This window comes from Bos taurus, chromosome 19 (genome assembly GCF_002263795.3).
Source record: "Bos taurus isolate L1 Dominette 01449 registration number 42190680 breed Hereford chromosome 19, ARS-UCD2.0, whole genome shotgun sequence".
Taxonomy (NCBI): domain Eukaryota; kingdom Metazoa; phylum Chordata; class Mammalia; order Artiodactyla; family Bovidae; genus Bos; species Bos taurus.
Genome location: NC_037346.1, coordinates 61,834,159 through 61,847,298, shown reverse-complemented (window position 1 = coordinate 61,847,298; position 13,140 = coordinate 61,834,159). Strand labels below are relative to the sequence as shown.

Sequence of the window (13,140 nt, the reverse complement as noted above, 5' to 3'; positions counted from 1 at the left end):
CGGATTCTTTACCGCTGAGCCACTGGGGGAGTCCAGAACAAACTGTAGGAAAACCCAGAACCAATGGTGAGACTGAGGACATTGCAGCGTTCCCTGGGTTTTCGATGGTGAACACAAATCACTGCATTACGTTTAAAGGGGGCTTCACTGAGAACTGTAAGTATATGTAAAAACAGTTCTTATAATCTAGAGAAGCATAGAGAAATGATTGTCGATGAGATTACATGATATCTGAGATTTGTTTGCGAATACTGCAGTGTAAGTGGAGAATGAGGGAGGGGGCCTGGGAGAGGAGACGGATGAAGCGGGGCGCCCTTGTGCTGATGGCTGTTGAGTTTAGATGTTGGGCGGGTATGTGTGAGTTTCTCAACTTTTGTATGTTTGACAAGTTCCATTACGAAAAGTTTGATAAGTAATAGATAAACACTGCTTTGTAAAAAGTCCTTAAACATTTGGCAAAGAGGCCTCAAGGGAGTGGATTTCAGGTAATTGACTGTAAGCCCTTTGCTTCTCTTTTTTTAACAAAATATTTTTTTTAAAGTTTATTTTTAATTAGGGGCTGATTGCTTTACAGTATTTTGCTGGTCTCTGCCGTGCATCAGCATGAATCAGCCCTCCGTGTATTTATGTCCCCTCCCTCCTGATGAAAGTCCTTTTCATTGGATCCCACCCCTCATGGTTTTTCTTCCCAGTGGAGGACAGAGTTTTAGGGAAAGGATGTTGTTCAGAGGTCTATCTACTCTCTGTTTTTCTGACCTATGTTCAAGGACCCAGCTATAATTTCTGCGGCCTGCCAAGTGTTCAGAGGTGTGACCTCAGGTCACCTCTGCTCTCCCAGACTGGCTCCTGCCTCGTGGTCTCCTGCTGGGCCGATCCCAGCAGGTGGTTCCAGCCGAACGCCAGGCAGGGTGTCATCTGTCCCCTGGCATTGCTGGGGCCACAGAAGCTGATGTTCCCAGCCACAGGGTCTGGCTGGACATCTTCAAGCTTAAATTTAAAAAAATACTTCTACTTATTTATTTGGCTGCACTGGGGCTGGGGATCTTCAATCTTAGTTGTGGCATTTGAGATCTTAATTCCCCAACTAGGGATTGAACCTGTGCCCTGTGCTTTGGGAGCGTGGAGTCTTACCACTGGAAAGTCCCTTAGTTTTTTTTTTCAATCTTCTAAGTGGAATTACTCTCCCAGTTTGGATGGACAGGGAGGCCTGGCGTGCTGCGATTCATGGGGTTGCAAAGAGTTGGACACGACTGAGTGACTGAACTGAACTGAACTGAATTCAAAGATTTCCTTTGTTCTGGTTAGAAGATGAATGAGTCGTGGGGATGAGGCGGATGACACATGACTGTAGGGAACCCTGCCCTGTGGAATATTTGCAAGTTGTTAGGAGAGAAGACTCTCAAAGTTCTCATTACAAGGAAAAAAACCATTTGTTTTTCTTCTCTCTTTTCTTACTTGTATCTATAAGAGATATTGTGGTCATCATTTCACAGAACACGTTTGTCCAGTCCTTACGCTGCCCGCCTTAGACTTCCACAGGGGTGCGTTGTCAGTGATATCTCAGTAAAACAAGAAAAATACAGAACAGAAAACGAAGCTTTTCCTTTGCATCCTCTGTTGAACTGAGACCGCAGCCCCGCCCCCTCAAACACTCCTTTTTTTTTTTCCTCTTAATTTTGGCTGCACTGGGTCTCTGCTTGCAGCGTTCCCCATCAGGGATCCAACCGAGTCCCACTGGCCCACCAGGGCAGCCCCCCCGCCCCCGCCCACCACAGACACTCCTAGGGAGTCGTGGGCCGGCCCCAGAGTGACCGTGTTGGGGTCTCAGGACCAAGGAGGAGCCCTGAGGAGGTTCATCATGCTCAGCGGTAAGGAACCGTTTGACGCCGGCCGCCAAGTCAGCTGCATCTTCCCGGCTCTGGGCTTGGCGGAGGGCGAGGCAAAACTGAAGGCAGTGCTCTTGCCAGGGCTTGCGGGCGGGTGCCTGGGCGGGCACGTCCCCGCCGCTAGTGCTGCACCCTGGGCCCCTGGCAGCCTCACCTGGCGGCCAGTCCCACCTGGACTCACCCGGGCTGGCACGCGGCTCCTCAGCCCGTCTTCCCCCGCCGCACCGCGTCCCCAGCCAGGCAGCCCGGGGGACCCTGTTCCGACCCCACGCTGGCGCAGGAGAGGCCGTCTCACCCTCGCCCTCCTCGTCCTGCTGTTTGCGTGGGGCTCACCCGCCCCCGCCTTATGCTCTCTCTGGCAGAACCTTCCAGAACCGCGAGTCTTGCGCGCTACTCTCCCGGGGCCGCTGGAAGGGTCCGCTCCTCAGTGGGGCCGCCCTTGACCTTCCGTAACCCACAGCCGCTTGCCTGCCCACTCCTGGTCCCCTCCGGGTTCGTTCTCTCCCTGACTCGCCCCCTGGGATCTTCCCACCCTCTCCCCCGCCCACAGCACGGGGGTGCCAGGCGGGCAGTGGGTTCCATGTTTCATTCACTGCTGAAGCACAGCTCCCGGATCGAGACTGTCCCTCGTTCCACGTCCCCCGATGGGTGATGTCGGATCATTTTGGACACACGTGGGCAGCTGGTGCCCCGGGAGCTCCCGCGTGACTCGCAGCTGCAGCCTGCGCCCCCTCCGCCCGCGTTCCGACCTGCCGGACGAAACCACAGAGCTCTGCAACCAGAGATCACACCCCCCGGGCCTTTGTCTTTCTTGGCCTCAGCTCATCCGAAGCTTTGTCTTTGGAAAACCAACAGAGCCCTCTGCCAGATAGGGCCGCCGGCTGTCTTGTTGTTTCAGCTGTTTGCGAGGCCCTCTCGTGGCCGCTTGGCCGGGGCCCCTCGGGGAGCCAGGCTCAGGTGACGGGCCTCCCGCCGGCGTGTGGACTGAAAGCTCGTCTTCAGGTGGCCTCCTCCGCCGGCTCTCAGCGCTCCCGGCCACAGACTGCATCGTTCCCTTGTCATGAGCACCTTTCCCCATCAGCCCGCCGGGAACCAAAGAGCACCAGGCCTTAGCAGGTCCAGTGCCCTGCTTCCCCGGGGCTCGCGGAGAAGAGCACAGGCCCTCGCAAAACGGATCAGCAGCTAGAGTTCCCTCTCCTGCAGCCTGAGGACACAGGCAGGGTTCTTGCTCTCCCCAGCAAGATCTATCCCAGATGGCCTTTTTTTTTTTTGGCCCTGCCGTGAGGCTTTCGGGATCTTAGTTCCCTGACCAGGGATCTTACCTGTACCTCTGTGTTGGGAGGGCAGACTCTAAACCACTGGACCATCAGGGAGTTCTGCTTGGATGGAACAGATGGGCCTTCCTTGCAGCGGTTTGTTGAGTAGGGTGGTCGGGTAACTTCCAACTCAGTGGAAGGAGGGGTGAAGGCTTTATTTGCCAGAGACCCCCTTTCTTTTTTTGCCTTTTTTTGGCCACACCGAGCAGCACGTGGGATCTTCGCTCTTTGACCAGGGACTGAACTCGGGCCCCCTGTGTTGAAAGTGTCAAGTCTTAACTGCTGGGCCACCAGGGAAGTCTCGCCCCCTGTCTTCCTGAGCCCCCAGGAGTGTTCCTTGCCTGTGACCACACCCCCTTCTGAGCTGGGAAATGTGATATATAAGGAAAATTGGGGAAGGTGACCTCAGCTAAGACTCTGAGCTCAAAGTCTCAGCCTGAATATTTATTTTTACATTTTTATGTCTTATTATTATTTTTCGGCCTTGCCATGCACATTGTGGGGCTTCCCTGGTGGCTCAGATGGTAAAGAGTCTGATTGCAATGCAGGAGACCTGGGTTCCAGCCCTGGGTCAGGAGAAGGGTATGGCAACCCACTCCAGTGTCCTTGCCTGGAGAATCCCATGGACGGAGGAGCCTGGTGGGCTACAGTTCATGGGGTCACAGAGAGTCAGACACGACTGAGCGACCAACACACATGCAGCCTGTAGGGTCTTCGCGCTCACCGACCAGGGTGGAACCCGTGCTCCCTGCATTGGAAGCACAGAGTCCCAAGCACTGGGCCACCAGAGAGGTCCCTCAGCTTGGATATTTAAAAAAGCACGAACAACCCAGCTTTACTGAGGTACAACTGGCAAATGAAAACCGTATTACTTGCCTGTTGTTCAGTCACCGAGTCATGTCCGACGCTCTGCTACCCCGTGGACTGCAGCACACCAGGCTTCTCCGTCCCTCACCACCTCCTGGAGTTTGTCCAAGTCCGTGTCCATCGTCATGAACTGTATTTGTTGTCTGTATTGTTTTGATATATACATACATTATAAAATGACGACCGTAGTCAAGCTAATCAACACATCCGTCATCTCATACGGTCACCTTTAAAACTGTTTTGGTGGTAGAGACACTGAAGGTCTGCTGTTAGTGAATCTGAAGTTTGCGGTGCAGTTTCGTGAACTCTGCTCGGTGTGCTGCACATTAGACGCTCAGAAGTGGTTGATTGCATATAACTGAAGGTTTGTACTTTGACAAGCTCCCTTCCCCCGCCCCCGGCCCCTGGCAGCCACCACCCCCTCTGCTCTGTGTGTTCTGCTTTGTTAGATTCCCCATAGAAGTGAGATCACTATGTGAGATCAGGAGATACTTGTCTTTCTGTGCCTGGCTCTTTTCATTTCGCAGAATATCCTCCAGGTTCATCCAGGTTGCTATAAATGCAGAAGAATTTCCTTCTTAGGGTCCACTCATTCCATTATGTGTGTGTGTGTGATACAGACGGCACATTTTCTCTACCTGTTCACCCGTCACTGGATACTCGGGCTGTTGTGAATAATGCTGTAGTAAAGGTGGGTGTGGGCTTCCCTGGTGGCTCAGAGGTTAAAGTGTCTGCCTGCAATGTGGGAGACCCAGGTTCGATCCCTGGGTCGGGAAGATCCCCTGGAGAAGGAAATGGCAACCCACTCCAGTACTCTTGCCTGGAGAATCCCATGGAGGGAGGAGCCTGGTAGGCTACAGTCCATGGGGTTGCAAAGAGTCGAACATGACTGAGCGACTTCACTTCACCATGTTCACTTCAAAGGCGGGTGTGCAGGTATTTCTTCAAGATCTTAATCTCATCTTCTCTGGATATACCCTGAGAAGTGGGATTGTGGGATTGTCTGGTCGTTCTATTTTTAATGTTCTGAGGAGCCTCCATACTGTTTTCCATAATGTCAGCCTGGATCTTAATCAAGGTTCGTGGCTTGGAGTCCGTTCTTTGAAAGTCTGACTTGCTTTTTCCCTTTAGTTAAAAACAATAAGTGGGGGAAAGTATTAAATGTCTCCCTGGAGGCGTGGGTGTGGAGGAGAAGGATGGTGTACTGGCTAAATTAGCTTATTTCCATTCTATAAAAATTGTAAGGACTAATGACCCTTTTTGAAAAACCTCAGAGGAATGTTTTATCATAGAATTCTTAAGAAAGACAATCTGTTTACTTCTGTTCCCACCTTAATTTTAACTTCCTTCTTCAGTGGTTTTCCCCCACTCCCTGGGAGGTTTCGTGTTGGGTCATTCTGAAATGGATTATGGATGAAGAACTGGAGCGCTCTAGGGTTCCAAGCTAAGTGACTTTAAGAAGAAAAGCTTCCTCTGACTGTTGCTCATGGTCCGAAGCCAGTACCGTGAGACAAGTCAACAAGTGTTTGTAGGGCGCTCCCTGTGCAGAGGCTTTTTCTTCTAGAAAGGGAGAAGTCTTTGGGGCCTCAAGGTCAACAAAGACCAGTTGAATCTAATTGAGTTTGAAATATTAACTTTCCTTTTGGAAAAAGGAGGAATTTGCATTTCTGAACAATTGATTCATTGCCCTCCAGATGACCATGATTGTTGACTTGGAATTCCTTTTATTTTGATGAAGTGCATATCTGCCTCTCCTGAGTTTATCTGGATCTTCCAGAACTTACATACCTCCAGCCACTCCCATCCAGCCGGTTGGCCGTTGGGTTGGCTGGCTGGATCTGTGGGCTGTTCATTCCTTCCTCAAAGGCAGGGATACAGATGGCATCTCTCAAAACCCCAGCCCTAGTGTGTGCTGTGCTGAGTTGCTTCAGTTGTATCTGACTGTCTGTGACCCCATGGACTGTAGCCCGCCAGGCTCCTCTGTCTATGGGGATTCTCCAGGCAAGAACACTGGCGTGGGTTGCCCCACCCTCCTCCAGGGGACCTTCCCGACCCAGGGATAGAACCCACTCTTTTACGCCTCCTGCGCTGGCAGGCGGGTTCTTTACCGCCAGCGCCACCTGGGAAGTCCCAGCCCTAGTAGCATCTTTATATATTATAATTTGGTTCTCCTTTAATAGCTTGGGTGTTCCATAGAGACTTTTAAAATCTGATCCAGAATTTCAAGTCTATGTGTCCTTACCAACCTAGTCAATTTAGGGCTTTTAGGTGAACTAGGGGTAATATGGTTTTATTCTGTGTTTCCATTTGCAGCCTGCAGTTGAAAGCATAACCTTCCATTTCTGTCTTTCAAAACTCAACCTGATTCATTGCTTTTGTGTTTTTCCATGGAAGCTGAATCATCTCTAGTTATGCTAATCACCTCCAGTTAGGTTTATTTTCTTTTAGGACCAGAATCTTAATTTTTTGTTTGTTTGTTAGTGGCTTCCCTGGTGGCTCAGATGGTAAAGAATCCGCTTGCAGTGCAGGAGACCTGGGTCGGGAAGATCCCCTGGAGGAGGGCATGGCAACCCACTCCAGTATTCTTGCCTGGAGAATCCCATGGACAGAGGAGCCTGGTGGGCTACAGTTCGTGGGGTAGCAAAGAATGGGACACGACTGAGTGACTAACATGCTTCCCTTTTTGTCTTGAATTCTTTGGTTTCTTGTGTGTTGTGACTGTGCTGGGTCTTTTGCTGCGGGTGGGCTTTTTCTAGCTGTGGGGAGCGGGGCTGCTCTCTCGCTGCGGAGTGTTGCTTCTTCCTGCAGTTCCTTCTCTTGCTGTGGAGCAGGGGCTGTAGGCTCACGGGCTTCCGTAGTTCAGCACGTGGCTCAGCGGTTGTGGCTCATGGGCACGGCTCACGGTTGTGCCCCACGTCATGTGGGATCTTCGCCGACCAGGGATCGAACCCGTGTCCCCTGCATTGGCAGCTGGATTCTTAACCACTGGACCACCAGGGAAGTCCTTGATTTTTTTTTTTTTTCCCTTAATTATCTTGCTACTCAAAATGTGATCCAAAGACTACATTAGAAATATAGTTTCCAGGTACCAGCCTCACCTAATGAACCTGCATTTTAATAAACTCTCCAGTTGATTTGTATGTGCATCAAAATGTGAGAAGCACTGGTTGATTTAAGATTTTCTTTTTACAGATTACATTGTCAATATGTAAAGGGACACATTTCCATTAAGTGCTTTTTGGACATTTTTTCCTAACATTATGAAACATTTCAAATGTACAGCAAAGTGGAAAGGGTCCTACAGTAAGCTCCCTGGACTGTCCACCCAGATTCCACCATTAACTTAGTTATTTTCCTTTCCTTTCCCTCCAGTTACTTTCTATCAAGAACTTCGTACAGAGGGGCTTCCCTGGCAGGCCAGTGGTTCAGACTCTGAGCGCCTGCTGTAGGGGCCTGGGTCTCCCTGGTCTGGGTGCTGCAATCCTGCATGCTGCACAGCGCAACCAAAAAAAAAAAAAAAAAAAACCATACTGCTCTTTTATTTGGGAATTCCAAATAAATGCCAGTAAATTCCACGTGGTCAGGACTCGGTGCTGGACGCGGTCAGGTGCTCCATCCCTGGTAGGAGAACTACGGTGCAGCCGAAAAACCAAAACAGCAACAAAAACCCCAAACACACAAAACTCGAACAGCACGACTGTTAGAGAGAAGCATGTCTTGGTAGTAAGGGCCTCACCCCTTCTTCTAGAATCCTTGATGGGTTTGACACGTTTGCACTTGGTTTCTCGTGAGTCAGAGAAACACGATGGGGTGGGAGTCGGGGAGCACTGGTGTTTCACAGAGTGGGGTGCTGGTTCTTGCCCCCCGATCTGGAACACGGGGCCCCAGAATATTCCCCCCTATATGGTGAGCGGGTTCAGACATCATCCCTAATGTTGATTCCAGCCCTGTAATCATCAGTCTATTGCAAATATTATTAGCATCACTAATTCTCAGGTGGAGAAACTGATGAACCCGTTCAATACTCAAATAAGAAGGAAAACATGTGTTGGCATGGGAAAGTGATTATTTCCTAAGCTACTGAGTAAAACACAGCTGCACTGGCAGTTTTAACTCTGTTTTCTTGTCAATTTCTGTTCTTTCAGGAAACCTTACAGACACACGAAGCCTTCCACCATCTGGAACTCAGAAACTCGACTGGGGAGGACTGTGGCTTCTGGACTGTCCAGGTGTTTCACAGATGTGAGCACTTGTCCCACACTTGCCAGCTGGAGCCCCGAACAGCTGCACGGCCTGTGCTCCGGCTCACACAGCCCTGAACCGAGGGGTCGTTTTCCAAGTGGCCGAGAGCAGCTGCTGACACAGCGGTCTGATGGCCACACACTGCCCGCCGCCTCCCGGAGCTGGGCTGGAGAAGGCCTCGTTTGGGGCTGGAGCCTCCTGACTCTTGAATTTTCTCCTGACTCTTGCTCCTGACTCTTGCTCGTTTCTGCAGCCCCCAACATCCCTGTAGGCATCCCCATCACTCCCCGTGTCTTCCCGGCAAACTCCCCCACCGCCTCACTCCACAGGCTTGGAATCCTCCCCGATCACCATGGCCTGGCTTTCCCTAAAGGTCTGGTTGGTGGGGCTGAGTTTCCTGGGATGTCTTTATCCTCTTGTGGATTTTAGCTTCAGTGGGGAGACAAGAGGCCAGAAACCGAATTTCGTGATCATTTTGGCGGATGACATGGGGTGGGGTGACCTGGGAGCCAACTGGGCGGGCACGAAGGACACTGCCAACCTGGACAGGATGGCTGCAGAAGGAACGAGGTGAGTGCTGGGGTGCCAGGCTGGGCCTCTTTGGATGTCCTACCCTGACTCTCTGGGGGAAGGGGGCTGTGTAAAAGCACTTAGAGAGCAATTGCTGGGTCCATGTTGATTTAATTAATTGATTGATGAATTGGTTTTTCAGCCAGTACAGCAGCATGAAGAAATCCATCCATCCATCCATCCACGCCTTCATCCATCCATCCTTTCATCTATCCATCCCTTCATCCATCCATCCATTCATCTATCCATCCATCCATTGCTTCATCTATCCATCCATCCCTCCATCCATCCATCTGTCCATCTATCTATTAATCTATCCATCCATCCATCACTTCATCTGTCCATCCATCCATCCATCCATCCATCCATCTATCCATTCATCCATCCATCTATTCTTTCATCTATCCACCCCTTCATCCATCCATCCATCTATCCACCCATCCATTCATCTATCCATTCATCTACCCCTTAATTCATCCATCCATCCATTGCTTCATCTGTCCATCCATCCATCCCTTCATCCATCTATCCATCCATCTATTCATCTATCCATCCATCCTTCCCTTCATCTATCCATCCATCCTTTCATCCATCCATCCATCTGTCCATCTATCCATTCATCCATCCATCCCTTTCATCTATCCATCCCTTCATCCATCTATCCATCTATCCATCCATCCATCCATCTATCCATTCATCTATCCAACCATCTATCGCTTCATCTGTCCATCCATCCATCCCTTCATCTGTCCATCCATCCATCCCTTCATCCATCCATCCATCTCTTCATCCATCCGTCCATCCATCTATCCATTCATCCATCCATTCCTTCATCCATCTATGCATACATCTATCCAATAACACTTTTTTTTTTTTTTTTTTGGCTGTGCTCCTCAACTTGTTGTGATCTTAGTTCCCTGACCAGAGATCAAACTCAGGGCCCTAGCAGCGAGAACACTGAGCCCTAACCGCTCAGGGAATTCTGATAACACTAACTTTGTGTGTGTGTATATTAGGAAGTGGAAACACAAAGGTGAACAAGATAAAGATCCTTGCCCTTAAGGTCTCTTAGTGGAGACAGGTTGAAAGGAAAGTACAGATTACAATCTAGTCCAGGAGCTTGCATCAGGAGTTTCTGGAGTCTGTGGGGGAGGGTGTGGACCCCAGCCTGGAAGTTTAAGGGAGAAGGTGACCTTTGGAGAGTGGCTGAAAGTCAGTGGGGCACACAAAGGTCAAAGGACTTAACTGTGAGCTGACAGGATTTATGGCCCATTTATGGCGCACTGAACTCTGAAGGCGGCAGAGAGGAAGAGGGGTGTGTATCTGAACCAGTCCAATTGTTTATAAATTTTTTGCTCCAGTGCAGCTTTTCCTCTCTTTGAAAGTGAGACTGAGAAAAAGTGTCAGGCTTCCAGACTTTGGGTTTTCCTTATTGGGTGGATGTTGCTCTGACTGGCCAGATCCCATCTGTCAAGGTTAAATTCCTCTGGTGGGGAATCACCCCCGCCGGCTTGTTGGGACAGCACACGGGCTTCTCTGGAGTTTCACCCACGAGCATCCTCACGCTTAGAGCTTTCCCCTGAGATAGGGACCCTGCGGTCCCTGCATCTGATGTCGCTCACTCTCATCCATCCGCCTCCCCTTGGCCAAGAGGAAGTTTCTAGAAACGTCTCCCTGTTTCCAACCTTTCAAAGGCGTTTGGTAACCCTAAGGATAAAATCTGAACTCAAAGGAGCAGCGAACAAGCCCAGCCCATCCCCTGCCCTGACCCTCCACAGGGCCCCTCCTGCCCTGGGCCTCGCAGCGCCCCTCCTGTCTGGACCAGCTGTGGTACCCTCTGTGCCCTCAGCTGTTTTCTCCCTCTGTTTAATCCTCATCTGTGTAATTAGTTGTTTCGTTGTTGTTCAGTTGCTCGTCTTGTCCAACTCTTTTTTAAATATAACTTTTATTTTGTATTAGAGTATGGTTGATTTACAATGCGATAGTTTCAGGTAAATAGCAAAGTGATTCAGTTATACATGCACGTATATCCATTCTTTTCCAGATTCTTTTCCCATACAGGTTACTACAGAGTATTGAGCAGAATTCCCTGTGCTGTACAGTAGGTCCTTGTTGGTTATCCATTTTATAGATAATGATTAGTTTTTGATACACTTTCCACTTGTTTGTTGTTATTCAGTCCCTAAGTTGTGTCCGACTCTGCGACCCCATGAACTGCAGCACACCAGGCTTCCCAGTCCTTTACTATCTCCTGGAGTTTGCTCAAACTCATGTCCATTGAGTCGCAGATGCCATCCAACCATCTCGTCCTCTGTCGTCCCCCTCTCCTCCTGCCTTCAGTCTTTCCCCGCACCAGAGTCTTTTCCAGTGAGTTGGCTCTTCACATCAGGCGGCCAGAGTATCTGAGCTTCAGTTTCAGCATCTGTCCTTCCAATGAATATTAGGGGTTGATCTCCTTTGGGATTGGCTGGTTGGATCTCCTTGCAGTCCAAGGGACTCTCAAGAGTCTTGTCCAGCCCCACAGTTCTTCAGTGCTCAGCCTTCTGCATGGTCCAACTTTATGGTTCAGTCCACTTTCCTCTACTGTTTAACCAGTCTCCACTCACCACCTGGTTCCCGGTTCCCGGTGAGGCCCTCGGGATGCTCACTTGGCTGTCTCCGGTGCGCCCTGTCATCACCTCTGCTGCTCTTCATGGCAACTGCCTAACCAGCTGACCACCTGTGTTGGGTTCAAAACACCAGCCCCAAATTCACGTCTGCCCAGAGCCTCAGAATGTGACCAAATTTGGAAATAGGGTCTTTGCGGATGTCATTAGTTAAGGATCTCTGTGATGTCTTACTTGATTTAGAGTGGCCCTCAACCCAACCACTGCTGTCCTTACAGGAAGAGGAAAGGATGCAGAAGAGAAGGTGAAATGAAGATGGAGGCAGAGGATGGAGTGATCCACCCACAAGGGTTGCCAGGCAACCATCAGAAACCAGGGGGGAGGCCTGGGATGGGCTCTGCTGATGAAGCTGCAGAGGGAATCGACCCTGCGCCACCTCGATTTCAGGCTTCTTGCCTCCCACACTGAATCAGTTTCTGTAATTGCAGGCCCCCTGGTCTGTGGTCATCTGTTGCAGCAGCCACAGGAGACTGTACAGCGCCCTTCTAGCTCTGGGCGTCAGGAGGAGAAAGGCCTCGTCTGTCCTCCTACGCTTGTACTGCTGCACCGAGCCTGGCGCCTAGGAGACAGTTCCTAAATATTTGTTCATCAATAATTGGGCTTCAGGAGTTCCAGGTGCTTTGGAATGTCACCCCAGATTTTTCATGTCAGATTTTTTTCTTTTTCTCCCCGGGGAGAGAGTTAATCCCTAGCATTGACCAGAGCCTCAACGGGAACTGGGTTGCCTAATGCTCAAGGACTTCTGCTTTCCATGTCGAGTGGGTTTGTGGAGAAGTATGTGGCCCCTTGTTTAAACTGAGATTTGTGAGGCCCTGGGCTCTGCTCGCGAGCCGTCCCCACCTGCGTGCTCAGCCCCAGCGGAAAGGGCCTCTCGGGGACCAAAGGCCCGTGCGCCTGGGGGCTCTCCTCCCTTCCTCCTGGTGTCGCAGCCCCGTGGCAGGGCCCTCGGACCGGTGTCGACAGCTTTTCACTCTGCACTTTGTTGACAGGAAAGCGCGCTTCCTGTGAGGCCAGGGCTGATTCACTGCGGGCTTTTCCCTGCCTGCCTGCTCGCCGCTGGTGGGGAACCGTGACTCTCAGAAAGAACACTTATTGCCAAACAGGGGCCAAGGGGGACTTGAGAAACTCTCTCTTCTGTTATCTCCCTTTCTTTCGTGTGCTCGTTTCCTAGGATTGTGGCAACCAGTTACTTTTAGACGAGGTGGCTTCCATGAGAAAGGGTGAAATATCAGGGCTCCCTGGAGGGTCAGTGGTTAAGACCCCTCACTCCCACTGCACGGGGCTAGAGTTTGATCCCGGTCATGGAACCAAGATGCCACAGGCCGAGGGGCGTGGCCAGAAGTAAAGGAACACGTGAAAGGGTGAGATGATGGCATCTCACCGGGCAACGGGGATGGACTCAGACACGATCATACCAGTGAAGTGAGGCAGAGAGAGACAGATGCCACGTGATATCACTTACCCGTGGGATCTGAAAAAACGGTACTGTGAGCTTGTTTACAGAACAGAAACAGATTCACAGATGTAGAAAACAGATTTAGGGTCGCCAAAGGGGAAAGGTGAGGAGGGATGAACTAGGAGTTTGGGACTGGC

At 50.6% G+C, this 13,140-nt stretch overlaps 1 protein-coding gene across 7 annotated transcripts in view; it reads left to right on the top strand.

Moving 5' to 3' along the window:
• Nucleotides 1-13,140, top strand: part of ARSG (arylsulfatase G) — a 104,767-nt gene that overhangs the window by 39,241 nt on the left and 52,386 nt on the right. For all 7 annotated transcript variants that reach the window (XM_059877961.1, XM_059877960.1, NM_001101967.1 and 4 more), the window contains 1 exon segment: nt 8,215-8,881. In XM_059877961.1, the coding sequence (XP_059733944.1) occupies nt 8,664-8,881 (218 nt within the window). In that variant the 5' untranslated portion in view covers nt 8,215-8,663.